Source organism: Colossoma macropomum, unplaced genomic scaffold (assembly GCF_904425465.1).
Source record: "Colossoma macropomum unplaced genomic scaffold, Colossoma_macropomum, whole genome shotgun sequence".
Lineage (NCBI taxonomy): Eukaryota > Metazoa > Chordata > Actinopteri > Characiformes > Serrasalmidae > Colossoma > Colossoma macropomum.
In genome coordinates this window covers 18396835-18411455 of record NW_023494786.1, presented here as the reverse complement: position 1 = coordinate 18411455, position 14621 = coordinate 18396835, and the positions used below count along the sequence as shown (strand labels likewise).

At 40.1% G+C, this 14621-nt stretch overlaps 1 protein-coding gene across 1 annotated transcript; it reads right to left on the bottom strand.

Moving 5' to 3' along the window:
• Positions 1–554: 554 nt before the first annotated feature.
• On the bottom strand, positions 555–12885 carry LOC118826190 (olfactory receptor 52K1-like). Its single transcript, XM_036597084.1, has 4 exons — positions 12745–12885; positions 7699–8597; positions 1826–1947; positions 555–592 (listed from the first exon to the last, which is right to left on the bottom strand). Exons 1-4 carry the CDS (start codon positions 12883–12885, stop codon positions 555–557), a joined length of 1200 nt encoding a protein of 399 aa, XP_036452977.1.
• Positions 12886–14621: the final 1736 nt, after the last annotated feature.

Here is a 14621-nt window from a genome sequence, read left to right as displayed (position 1 = left end):
GTAATATTATACCGAGTGAAAAATGTTTGTTTCTTGTACAGATAGGGGGGAAACAGTACCTTTTCAGTGGAACAGAGGAGAATCAATTGAGATAGAGTTCTTGTCCAAAAGCTAATTCTGAGGTTTACAGCAAAACAGCCAACAGGAGCTTGGAGGGAAAAAGCAGTCCCACAACAAAAGCCCAGCTCAAGACCCCCTAGAGACCAGAGAAGTTTGGAGCTTTAAAAGGTACGCTCTCTGTCTCACACACACACATTGCCATTCGCCTACAATACAGGTTCCAAACCCTGGTCCTGGAGAACCCTTACGCTGCACATTTTAGTGTAATATATATGCCCATTTTGAATTCAACACGAGTCAAAAAAGTTCTGACAGGGGCAACAAGAAGACTGGTAAATTTGTGTAATGCTAAAAAAACCACAGTGGAACATCTCACAAGTAAAAAAGAGCGTCTCAGAGGCTGAGTCCTCAGAAGTAGAGAGGGGTAGGTGGTTCACCACTCTGTGAAAAACTGCACAATCAAATAGTGCAACCATTCAAGTACAAAAAGTTTCTCAATGTAATACAGCAAAAAACTTGGAGATTTTATCATCTAGGGGACATAACATCATTAAAAGATTCAGAGAATCCAGAGAAATCTCTGTATGCAATATTGGATGGCTGTGATCTACAGGCCCTCAGGCAGCGTTGAAACGGAGTTGATCCAGCATCTAGTTTCAACGGATTTTCAACGTTGATTCAACGTGGAACAGTATGTGCACTTTTCCGTTGAATCAACGTCAAAAATCAACGTTGATTCAACAGTTCTGCATTGAACTAGACAACTGTGAGTCACCTTTGATTCAACGTTACTTTGCTATCTGGGAGGCGGCGGAGCTCGGGACTCGCTCCTTCCCCTGGTGCCTCTCGTTACCGGCACCGTCGTCGTCTTCCTCCTCCCGCCGTCACTCGCGCCACTCTGAAGAGCTCGGGCTTTTCGCTCCGCCCCCTCCACACTCGCGGCTCTCTTCCTGCCGCCCTGGCCGAGGTTCGTCGCCGCTGGGTGTTCGGGCCCCGCCTTCCTGCCGACTCTCGCGGCCGTCATCGTCGGGGCCCGGGGTGCGGGCGCATGCCACACCCTGGTGCCTCTCGTTACCGGCACCATCGTCGTCCTCCTCCTCCTACCGCTGTCACTCGGGTCACTCGGCGGAGCTCTGGCTTTGCGCTCCACCCCCTCCACACTCGCGGCTCTCTCCCTGCCGTCCTGGCCGAGGTTGGTCGCCGCTGGGTGTTCGGGCCCCGCCTTCCTGCCGACTCTCGCGGCCGTCATCGTCGGGGCCCGGGGGGCGGGCGCATGCCACAGTGTCATGTAACCATTACCATAGTTGAGAGATGTCAAGTCATGACAGATGTCATAATATTTAAAGTCATAACTAGAAAATACTTAGCAAAAATAATCATGTGATTCAAGATTCAAGAGATTCAAGAGTTTTATTGTCATATGCACAGCAGAAACAGGCAGTTACACTGTACAATGAAATTCTTACTTTGCTGTTCCTCCATTTACCAAATATAATCTTAGAAAAAAAAGAAATATTAAAAAAATATATTAAATACACAGAATAAGTAGAAATACACTAAAAACAATAATAAAAAAGTACAGTTATATGTGCAAAGTTGAAAGAAAAATTAAAGTGACGTGTGTATGTGCAAGTATATAGAGCAGTGGTCCATAAAGTGCATGTTGCAAGTAACAGATGTAAACAGTAGTGTTCTGTGCAAGTAATAGATGTAAACAGTAGTATGTAAGGTGCAGTTATTGAGTGCAAAGTCAGCCAAAAGTTACACCAGTTCAGAGTGGGAGGGGGGAAGAGGTAGTGAGTGAGGTGTTCACAAGTCTGATGACCTGTGGATAGAAACTGTTCGTCAGTCTTGTAGTCCTGGACTTTACACTCCTGTAGCATCTGCCTGAAGGTAGGAGTGTGAAGAGTCTGTGCTGGGGGTGTGTACTGTCCCTGATGATTTTGTGGGCCCTCCTGATGACCCTGGTGTGATAAGTGTCCTGTAGTGAGGGGAAGGCTGCTCCTGAGATGGACTGTGCAGTTTTGATCACACGCTGGAGAGCCTTTCTGTCCTGAGCAGTGCAGTTTCCATACCAGACCGTGATGGAGCTGGTAAGAACACTCTCGATCGTACTCCTGTAGAAGGTGCTGAGAATTTTGGCTGGCATGCCAAATTTCCTCAGCCTTCTCAGAAAGTACAGTCGCTGCTGGGACTTCCTGATGATGAGGTGTGTGTTGTGAGACCAGGTGAGATCCTCACTGATGTGGATGCCAAGGAATTTGAACCTCTGTCTTACCTATGTACAGGGGTGTTTGCAGCTCCCGCTTCCTCCTTGGATCAACAATCATTTCCTTAATCTTGTCTGCATTCAAGGAAAGATTTTTGTCATGACACCAGGCCACCAGCTCAGCCACCTCCTTCCTGTACGATGTCTCGTCCCCACCAGTGATCAGTCCAATGACTGTAGTATCATCAGCAAACTTGATGATGCTGGTGTTGTTCTAGGAGGCCACGCAGTCATACGTGAAGAGCATGTACAGAAGGGGGCTTGGCACACAGCCCTGGGGGACCCCTGTGCTCACTATTCTTGTGCTGGATGTGCGGCTGAAGACTCTGACTGACTGGGGTCTGTCTGTTAGTAAGTTCAGCATCCAGTTGCAGAGGGCGGGTGTCAGTCCGAGGGTGAGGAGAGTTTGTGTGGGATGAACGTGTTAATTGCAGAGCTGTAGTTAATAAAGAGCATTCTGACATACGTGTCCTTGCCCTCCAGGTGTGTGAGGGCTGTGTGAAGGGTGTCTTCTGTGGACCGGCTCCGACGGTATGCAAACTGGAGAGGATCTACCGTGTTCGGAATGGTCTCCTGGATATGAGTCATGACTATCCTCTCGAAGCACTTCATCACGATTGGGATGAGTGCAATGGGGCGCTAGTCATTTAGGCAGCTCACAACACTTTTCTTTGGGAGGGGCACGATGGTGGTCTTGAAGCAGGATGACACAACAGCTTGTGCGAGGGACAGATTGAATATGTCCACAAACACGTCAGCCAATTCTGATGAGCAAACCCTTAGTGCACGCCCAGGGATGTTGTCTGGGCCGGCTGCTCTCTGTGTGTTTATTCTCTTCAAGGTCCTGCGCACATCCACTGATGTCACAATGAGTGATGTGTTCTGTGTGCTCTCCTTGGCCATAACGTCTCTCAGTCAGCCAGGGTTGAGGGCCTCGAAGCGAGCATAGAACTCATTCGGATCATCAGGTAGTGTAGTGTGGCTAGTTGTGACCACTCTGCTCGTCTGTTGGTAGTTGGTGATGTGCTGCAGTCCTTGCCACATGCGCCGGGAGTCCGCGGTGGTGTAGTAGCCCTCCAGCTTCAGCCTGTACTGTCTCTTGGCCTCTCTGATAGATCTATGCAAGTCGTATGTGGACCTTTTGTAATCTTTAGCGTTGCCTGAGAGAAATGCAGCATGGCGAGCATGTAGCATGGACCGAACTTCACCGTTTATGCAGGGTTTCTGGTCGGGGTATTTTCTGCAGTGCTTTGTAGGAACGATGGTTTCAATGCAGCTGCTGATGTAGCCTGTTACCCCAGAAGCATAGTCCTATAGATCAACAGTACAGTCCTCTCTCACAGCAGCAGTTCTGAACCCATCCCAGTTTGTACTGTCAAAGCAGTCCTGAAGCACTAGATCATTTTCTTCATTCCACACTTTGATAGTTTTACTCACTGGAAGTGCTTGCTTGAGGAGTTGTCTGTATACTGGGTAGAGGAGCACGGAGATGTGGTCGGACTGTCCGAAGTACGGCCGAGGCACAGCCCTGTAGGTCCCCCCCTCACGTTGCTGTAGACTTGATCGAGTATGTTGCTCTCCCTCGTCAGAAAGCTCACGTGTTGATGATAACTGGGGAGGACAGTCCTCAGGTTGAAGTGGTTGAAGTCGCCAGCAAAAATGAACACACGTGTCATGCAATGGCGTCATGCAGCAGCCCCAGCGCCGTGTCTGAATTTGCTTGTGGCGGGATGTAAACAACCAGAATAAACACAGCGCTGAACCCTCTCAGCAGATAGAAGGATCTGCACTTCACCATCAGCAGTTCTAAGTCAGCTGAACAGTGTTTTTCAACAGTCTTTACATCTGAACATCACCTGTTGTTCACGTAGATGTAGACACCACCGCCTTTGTTCTTCCCTGATGCTGCCGTGCAGTCCCCGTGGTGGATGGAGTACGTTTCTAATTGGATCGCCAAGTCTGGCGTGCTGTCCGAGAGCCAGGTTTCCGTGAGAATAAGAGCACAGCGCTCTCTGATCTCACACTGAGTTGATATTCTGGTTCTGAGTTCATCCAGCCTGTTTTCGAGGGAACGAATATTAGCTAGCAACAGGCTAGGTAGCGGTGGCCACATAGCCCTAGCCTTTAGCCTAGCATGTAGCCCACCTCTCTTGCCCCGCTTCCACTTTGGGCGCTCTGTTCATCGGCTGCGCCACTCACCCAAGGCAGGTGCTGCTCGGCCTTGCCAGCTGGTGCTGGTGGAGTACGAGCGTAAAAGAAAGTTGAAGTGCGCAAGGCTAAAGGTAAGTACATGACGGACTTTACCTATCTCCAGGAGTGCCTCTCTACTGTAACTAACTGTTCCATAGATAAACTGTACATTTAAGATAAATACTAAAGTTAAAATAAATAATAAATAGCGTTGGTTGCAGGAGGAACACACAAAGATGTCTGCCACGGTGGGCGCCATCTTGGGAAAAGATCTTGATATACATCTTGATATAAGCTGCCATAATATTAAATACTTTGGTATCTGTCATGACAATTACCGCTAATGGTGACATGAAACTGTTATAGTGTGAAACAAAATGTGCTATATAACATCATATATAACATATAACATTTGCTGTGACATGTTTATGGCATGCTTATGTCAATGGTATGTAGCAAGGTTGACCTAAAGTGTTACCAGTGAAACAATTTAATCATATATTTTTAAAAAGTGCATTACACCTTGTGCTGCATGTTAAAGATTGTAGGTGATTGAAAGTCAGGAAGGAAACACCTGTTGAGTCCTGCACATTCTCAGAAACTAATTGTGCCTTTCTCAACCACATTTAAAGGATCCTTCAAAACGGGACAGCCTTCAGTGTCATAATAGTCAGGAAATATAGTCTTTCTCAGCTGCGTCCTTGGCTTTGAAACAAAGCCTGTTTTCTGAAAATTAAGATATAGAGAAGGCTTAACTTTCCATAGTGGTAAGACTGAATGTATTAGCATTGGCTCAAATCAGTCCTTACCAAAAAAAGTAGGTTCCATGTTTTTTAGTATTTTTGTTTTATTTAATCTTAGATTTTTTTTTTCTTTCTTTTTCTGCTGAAGTTAGCTTTCTGATAAAAACATTAAACCTTTTTCCTTATAAGTATCAATTAAAAAGAAAAACACAACAGTGTTTAAAAAATGTGTACTGTTTCACAGCAGGGGTTATTACACCTCCTGTTAAATTTTTAATTGCCTACTAAGCAGCTCAGTACAGACTTACACCATTTCACACACTGTGACACAACAGTGTCCTAGATAATTAAGTTACAGGAAATATATATTCTTTGATCATATTAATTATCTCTGTATCTAATAAGATCATTCTCAGCACTTCAGTGACACTGACGTGGCGGTGGTGTGTTAGTGTGTGTTGTGCTGGTACGAGTGGATCAGACAAAGCAGTGCTGCTGGAGTTTTTAAGCACCTCAGTGTCCCTGCTGGACTGAGAATAGTCCATTAACCAAAAATATCCAGTCAGCAGAATCCTGTTGGCCATGTCTTGTGACCACTGATGAAGGACTAGGATGACAACACAAACTCTGATGAACTAGAGTCACCTATTTGGTTAGTGGACCTGATTAGATGGACAATGAGCATACATACAAGGAAGCACACTTAATGAAGTGGCTGAGATGAAAGTGAGGTGGAGGAAAGCTGGGACTCCTTATATTTTATTTTAAAATTAATTGAGGACATTTATTTCTAGATATTTGTTGACAAGCATAACTATTATTTGTTCTGTCAAGTTGAGTAATACCCAGGCATGCGTAGTAACTAATTACATTTACTGAAGTACATATACCTAAGTAAAATCATGATGTATTTGAACTCTTCTGATTACTTTCCAATCTAAATAGTTTTATTCCTACTCAGGTACATTAGTGGGTAAAATAATTTGCTTTATTCAGTTACATTATAGCCACTCATTTATTTACTAATTCCTATTTTGTGTTATTTTTATAACTTTTGGTGACAGCATCGGTACTGTTTTATGATTGGTCACATTGCTGACTTCAAAAGTGTTTAGATTTTGATTTTAAGGTTCAATCAAAGTTCAAAGTGCGATTCTGGGGATTCTGGTCTTTCACTTTCTGTTGCTTCCCCTTTGGATCTGTGTGAACTTGCTGTTGGTAAAATGTTTTTCTACCTATTGTGCAATAGAAAAACTATTTTAATACTATATATCTTATCACACTGGAATGTAAGAGTGGAAAATATACCTTGGGAAAAAGTGGACACTGCCTTTTAAGCTTTTATTAAGGGATAAAAGGAGAGAAGCTATATTTAGGTTACTTCATACACTTCACCCCGTTACAATCTTCCTTGCAAGATTTGGAAAGGATATTGATACCAGTTGCGTCTTTTGTGAAGCAGACTCTGCATCTATTGTGCACTTGTTTTGGTCCTATACCTCCTGCAAAGTTTAATATAGTATTAGTATAATGCATACGGTGACTTTTCTTTGGCCTTTAAAGAACTATTCTTTGTTATTTGTAGTTGTGAGAGAGAAGACGTTAACAAGTATTTTTTGATTAATCTATTTTTTTACTTGCCAAATTTTATATCAACAAATGTAATTTCAGGAAGTTAAAGTCTTCTTCCCTGTCTTGGACAATGGAATCAGAAGACATTTAGATAATATCAGACCTTCTAGGAATACTAAAGCCATGAAAAGTATATCTTTCATATTCTTGTTACCAACTGGAATTAATATAGATGTATGTGTATGCTCGTATGTGCCCTCTCTAAAATGTACTTTATAGTCTCTTTAGTTTCCTCTAATTACTAAATGTGAATTTGTGTGTTTGCATTGATACCTTTTTCAATTACATAAATACATTGAAAGACAAATGCTGTGTCCTGCTTGTAGCAGGTTGTGTGGAAGAGATTTTATTCTATAATGAATATTTTCTACTCTCAGTCTGTATAAAGAGATATTAACTGACAATGTCTTTTAGCAGAGGGTATAGTTTGAATTCTTCTGTATCAAATTTGCTGCTTACTTATACTGTTGATAGATCAATCAGTATTCTTAAAAAAAGCTTAGTCTTTAAAAACTCACAGAAAGTACAATAATTTACCAGTAAATGTACATTAGCTATCAATAGGTTAACGCAGTGAACAACAATTGCACCGTGGAGCTTTAAAATTGAGCAGAACTTCCACCTTTTGTGAGAGACCCAAGATAATGTTACAGGGTTCCTTTAGTGGAGCAGCAAGAGACGGGCCTCTCACTGGAGGTCTGCAACCAGACCCTTCTCCTCTGGGTTAGTACAAACTGCTTTGCACAACATGACTCAGTTTAAACAACCCTTGTAATATTACTAAAAAATAGTTTAATGATTTGCTTCCGTATTTTGGTCAGTGTTAGACCATAAATAAGAGGATTTAAAATAGGAGGCATCAGGAGGAAGTCCAGGGCCAAAAAAATTCGCAAACCTCGAGGGAAAGAATTTGAACCATAGCGACTATAAAGCACATCAAACATCAAAGAAATTGCAACATTCAACAGTGTAAGTATGTGTGGCGTGCAAGTCTGCATGAATTTATATCTGCTCTCTTTAGACTTTCTACATGTTTCAATCAACTGTATGTATGAGCCAACAATCAATACTGCATGTCCAAAATACACAACCAAAACTATGTATCCAATCACATTATTCACTGTTGTGGAGCTGCAGGCCAGTTTAACAACTGCCCAGTTTTCACAATATATCTTTTCAATATTTGAGCCACACAATGCTAATCTTGATGTCAATAAGACTAAAACAGCTATGCAAAATAAAGGTGCAAACCAAGAAAAAATGATAAATTTTACAATTTTATGATTTGTCATTTCTGAGTGGTACTCTAGTGGTCGACATATTGCCGCATACCTGTCATATGCCATTACTGTTAAAGTTGAGAAGTCACACAAAGCAGATGAATAGATGACAAATATCTGAATCAAACAGCCTGCATATGAAATCACATGAAGCTGAGACAGTAAGTCATACATGAATTTAGGGTAGAAACCAGCAGTGCCATAAAGTGCATTTATACACAAATTACATAAAAATATGTACATTGGCTCATGAAGGCATTTATCTGAGGTAATGGAAAAAATGACGGTGATGTTACATAATAAGACAAAGTTATAGCACAGTGCTGTCAAAGAAAAAAGCACATATTTGTTTTCCACTGTTCCATCTAATCCAGAGAGTGTGAACACTAAAATGCTGGAAACATTTTGCACGACGGAACGATTCTGTAATGGAAAGAATTATAGGTTTAATTAGGTTAGGTTTAATTACACACATATACTTGTCTTTCATAGCCAGATGCTGTACATTTGGTTTTGAAGATGTCCAGCACCTGTAATCTTACAACTAAACTGCAAGTGCTCTGCAGACTCAGACTGTGAGGTGAAGTAAAAGTACTATATAAACTTTTACCTTTCTAAACCAGCCATTATAGTTTAGAAAGTAACCAAGAATTAAACATTGGTCATTCTTAAATCTATGAAATTCAACTTTTTACAAAAATCATTCTCATAATCACCAATTTCCCAAACATAAATTCACAGCTTCTGCATCATGACTTTAAAAAAGTGAATAAAATATTAAAATAATAAATAATAAAATGGCTTAAGTCATATTGCCCTTCTATAATGCAAATGACATTCAGTTATCTTCTAATATCTATAGTATTCAGAGGAATTTTGTATGAGATTGTATATTAAAGAGCAAGTAAATAAATAATTCAGGTGTACCATCTCGTGCCTTCATATGCGTGTCCTCTAATGAAGAGATGTTTGGAGAGTCTTTTTATACAGTTCTTCTCCACAGTCAGCCTACACTGCGACAGTCAATGATGAAGTGTAGATCCACTAAGAATAGAATATTTTAGCCAATCAAATCCAAAGATAGTGCTTCTTAGGGGGAGGATTTCTTTAACCCTTTAAGTCTGATGCAAAACCATGGTAATGTCTGCTGTGTAATCTGCTCTTCTCTGTCAGCAATGTGACTTCTCAGTGTTGTCGTTAGATTTATTTGACATGTAAAGAATGCAATCTAACAAGGCCAAAATTTTATTTTTATTTAGTTTGTCTCACAAAGTACATTTCTAAACAGGCAAACATATACTAAAGCAATAAGCCATGAGAGGCAGTGCATTACTGTGATATAAACATGAGGAAGGGTGTTCCTAAAACTCCCTTTCCTGTGATAAAATTATTTAGGATTCAGCCACATCCATACTTGACAAATAATGCAAATTCAATGGACACAGTTTGCCTAAACCAGATGTAGTTTATCAGCCAAGACGTGTCTGGTGTCCAGATTTTGCTTCGTTAATTTAAACTGAAGTTGAGAGACTAATGTGGCTGTCAGTTGCTGGAAGTCAATAATCAAAGTAAATCCTTTCTGTAATACATCCATAAAACACCATCAAATCATATCCAACTCATTAACAAACACCTGTTAATGAGTTTAAGGTAAGTGGAAATTGTGTAAATTAGATTTTTTGCTGAACTATTCCTTCAAGTGAATGTATTCTTGTTGTGTAACCTGCACCTTTTCTATTATTCTAATGTTATTTTTTTTTAAGGTTGCACTGCAAGTATTTAGGAAGGCTGTGGGGTTAAATGGCTTCTTCTCTTCATGTGCTGCTGGAAAAGCTTTGTGTTAGCATGTTGTTGCACTGCTTTTTCAAACTGCACACTACAGCGCAATGGTAATGAAGAGAGTGGCACCAACACTGCCATGCACTAGTGTTCTTGAAACAAGGCACAGACCAAGGACCCATGTAAGATATCTCAACAAAGTTTTGTATGATAGTTTGTAGGTTCACATTGTTGATATGCAGTTACTTTCTGTAGTTTAGCTGTTGCTCTGAGTGTTATATCAGTACTCTTCTACACTCTATTCATACTAATACTCACATGGTACTGTGTGTGAATCTGGTATGATTGATTCAGACATAGCTTGATGTCCACCTTTTTAGATGGACACTGATGTTAAAAAAAAATGGTAATACTGTAGTATTATGTCTGATACACCAAAACCAGACTGACACACTGTCAGTGTCACTGCTGTGGATGAGCTATAGAGAAAGAATGATAGTTAGTAATTGTGTACCTACAAAGTCACTTATGTGGTAAGTTAACCTTTATAAAATTGTCAGTGTTTGTGTCTAATAAACTGGGAACCCTGTTTTTGTTTGTTTATAAAAAAAATGCATTTCTTACAGGGGATTCATCTGGAACCTACAGATAAACCTGTGGTACGGAAGCCAAGGGCAAGGGTTTTTTTTGTCAACTGTTGTAAATCATAAGCAGTCAGTAGGCATGAGTAACACTTTCTTCTGTTTTTAGGACCCCTTCCTGACCTTACAATGCTGGAGCCGGCTTAAGAGATATGAGAGCACAACCTGGAATTTGTAAGATCTTGTGTGGCCTATCCAAGTGGATTCAAAATTTGGACCAATTCTTCAAGGTTCAGTTCTCTCATATCGGTGTCTAACTGTGGCAACATGAGAAATGACTAAACATCCAGAAGCCCCCTTATTCTCACAGCTTCCACTAAAGGACCATAAATTGGAACAGCAACTACATTTTGTTTCCAGTTATCGATATTTTTATCATTTGGAGAGTTTAGAGGTCACCAGGCCAATTATCAAGTGTCATTGAGAAGAACACAGGACATTTAGAAAATCCATTATGGAAACAAGTGCGTCAGCCACAATTGACCTACAGTAGATTTGCGGGTGTGTGCAAAGTACAGGGGGAGTCATCTAGTCAGGCTTTAGCAGTGGTGCGGCAAACATCTGCAGTGAAGAGGGTTATTGACTCTGAGCCAAAGGTCTTACAGCAATGCAGTGACGTGTAATGTAAATGTGTCACCTTCTGTATTTGTTATACACCCTGACGTGCCTTACCTTGGTGCCAGCTCTTATGCTAAGGTACACGATCCTGCTGCAAATCCTCCCTTTGGGCTTGCTGAAGTAAAATGCTGAAATGTTGACTGTAACAGAGGCTACATACATTAAGTTCATCAGTGGTCAGGGCAAATTGAAAAAGAACCACAAATACTTTTGACAGGTCCAAGGCCAGAAGGCCATAACTAGTTTGCCTTGGTGTGATTTTATCACATCTACAAAACTGTCCTGTGGTGAGATGATTCTCTGATCACAGAAATGAAGAAGAAGCTTGACCTGTTCTATTAAAACACATATATGGATATGTACCTGGATATGAAATAATTAGCCAGTGAATCTACATTTGCACACTCTAAAAGTTCTACACTCTTAAAAAAGATGGTTCTTCAAAGGGTTTTTAGTAAAGACAATGGTTCTATAGAGAAATGTAAACACCCAAAGAGCCATCTGCATGATGAAATCGTTCTTTAGATTCATGGAAAACGTGTTGCATATGTTTCTACATAGCACCTTTTTTAAAGGGTTCTATATGGCACCAAAAAGGTTTCTGCTATTGTGATGTCAAGCTTATTACAATTGAAAAACCCTTTTCGGTGTTATTAGAATTATTTAAAAAAATGTTCTACATAGAACTATATACAACATATTCTCCATCAATCTGATACACCATTTCACCGTGCAAAGACTTATTTAATCCTGCAAATTGTTGAGTGTTCATGGTTCTATAGAACCACTGTCTTTACTAAAAGTCCCTTGAAGAACCATCCTCTTTTGTCTAAATGTTTTTTGCAGGGTAAAATGGTTCTTCAGATTGACTTAGAAACTCTTCGGAAATTATTCTATATAGCACCAAAACAGATTCTTTTGTTGTGATGTCAAGCTTGTTACAGAAGAATCCTTTTTGTTGCTATATAGAAGCATTTTGAAAAGGCTTTATATAGAAACATATACAACATATATATACTTTCCATATATACATTCTCCATCAGTCTGAAGAACCATTTCACCGTGCAAAGAACCATTTATACAAGAAATGTTTCTAAACAGAACCATTTTTAATAAAAAAGAATACATTTTGGTCCATTTCTATTAGTCCTTTGTATTATGAAATTTCTTAACAATGTAAAAGGCAGCTGGCCTAACAATTACAGAGATACACGTCTTTGTCCTGAGGCTACAATTTGCTCTTAAGTTCCCAAATGGTGGTTCCCAAACCTGGTCTGGTGTGCCTCCATCCTGCACATTGTAGTTTTTTTCCCTGCTCCCAAGACACCTGGTCTGAATCAGCCCATTAACAAGCACTTTTTGAGTTGACGTTGTGTTGTGTTACAGTAGGATAGACAGTAAAATGTGCAGGCCAAAGAGTACTCAAGGCCCAGGGTTTGGAACATGTGTCTTATGCATTATCAGTAGTTCTGCTAACTCGGGTACCTATGTTATTGTACTTATACTGTGCGTATTGTTAATTTTAACAGTACCCCCAGGCTGGCTCCAGGAGAAGGTACCAGGAACCCTCTCCAGGGCAGGGTACATAGTATCTTGTGTCTCTTGATTATGGGGGATTTTGGATCGAGTTTGTCTGGGTCTTCACTCCACACCTGTTTGCCTTGGGAGACCATACCAGAAGCATACCGCTCTAGACAACTTAGCTCTGAAGATCCCTAGACCACACAAGCCCTTACGCCACAAACGTTTTTAACAGCAGGGGGTTATCACTACTCACTTTTAACTCATCACTGAAGTCCTTCATTGAACTGAATAGGTAACCAGGAAATACATGCAATTTCCCAGAACCTACATCACATTTAAAAAATAGTGAATAAAAGGTCACCTTGCTCTTCTGTGCTTCAGAGCCCTGAATGGAGCTATCAAAAGACCACACTTAATCAGATGCAACAGTAAATTAGTTTCATTTGATAGTCAACAAAAACATAAACTGGATTTGATATTAATATTATTTAAAATTAATTAGAAACAGCATACAGTAACATCACTTGCTAAGGAGGGCTCTGTTACCATAACGGACAGGCTAACTAGAAATGTTAGATAAACATAGCTACTATAGCTAACTTTAGAAATGGAGATGTATTTTTACCAATTAAACAAGGTGTGCTGGAATTAAAAACTGACCAGAGTGTCACTTCAGTAAATTATTCAATAGCAATTATTCTGAAGTAAATTGATCTGACTTTGTGTTATTATGATGCCCTTGTATGTCATTTATCACATATTCCTTTCAATTTAGTTTTGTATTAAAAATGTTTTATTGCTTTAAAGGGCCTTTATTGAAGTTTCTAAATGAAATTGTAAAAGTTTCAAAATGTACCATTCTCTCCCCAGCCCATACAGTCAGTATATGGAAACTGTTTTGACTTAATTGTTTTTGTAATAGCACGTTTATAAACATTTGCTTATTTGGTTAACAGTAGTTTAGTTCCTATGGACACACCTGGATAGCAAGCTAGTTTTAGCAAATATAACCTGGTGCCTATTATTTATGCTGGAATATAGGTAGCCAACTGAGAGGCAGCCATCAGTCATCACTTGAATACAGTGGCCCAGGCTTATACTGGACTTGGCTGCATTGCCCTACTCATAGTGTCTCTGATATTAAGTGCTGCTCTTCCGTAACACCCTTGTTGCTTTTTTACCTGAGTCATCCAAAACCATGAAAAAAGCACATGACAAAACGGCTGGACAGCCCATATTATTGGCATCTAGCACATCAACTTAGATATAAACAGCACACAATGAACTGAACTCAAACATAATTAGTGCAGCATTCAACCAATAACACTCAATATATGATGTCTCCAAAGATCAGATAATGGAAATCTAGATAAAGGACTTACATGGCAAAATATATAGACCTGTACAGCTAAAAGATCTTGTCAACCAGACCTACGTACTGACATAATAAACATATGGCAGGTAGTATACAATTATAAAACCCTGTCTGGTTTTCTTCGACCTGTGTAAATTATGCAATTTATTTTTATATCAGAGAAATGTGTGCACTAATATCATTATTTTTTCATTTTTCATGAGTTCTCTCAAATGAATTAAAATTTAAATTAACTGGGAACTATTTGCCAACTATGGTAAACAATTTTAGCAGTGTTAACGAAACCTGGCATGCATATATATGTAATAGGGTTATTTCTTCTTTACCCCTCGTGGTGCCCCAGCCCCATGACAGGCATAAAAAAGTGAGACAAAACATGTCCAAGATAGGAAAGTTTATCACACTAATACATCAGTGATTTGCAACAATGTTTATCTATAGTGGAAGTGTCTTTCAAACCAGGAATAAAATAAATTTGGCTAAGGTGAAACTACTTTGTGTGAGAGGGTT

Bases quoted from the DNA above. Each gene is read 5' to 3' on its own strand.
- LOC118826190 (XM_036597084.1), bottom strand. From the start codon at position 12,885: ATGGTCTCCCAAGGCAAACAGGTGTGGAGTGAAGACCCAGACAAACTC. The intron at 1,948-7,698 runs GCAAATCATTAA...TCCTACCTTCAG, and splicing joins ACACTGACCAAAATACGGAA to GCAGATGCTACAGGAGTGTA. The intron at 593-1,825 runs GTAACTTTTGGC...TATGTCCCCTAG, and splicing joins CCCTCCCACTCTGAACTGGT to ATGATAAAATCTCCAAGTTT.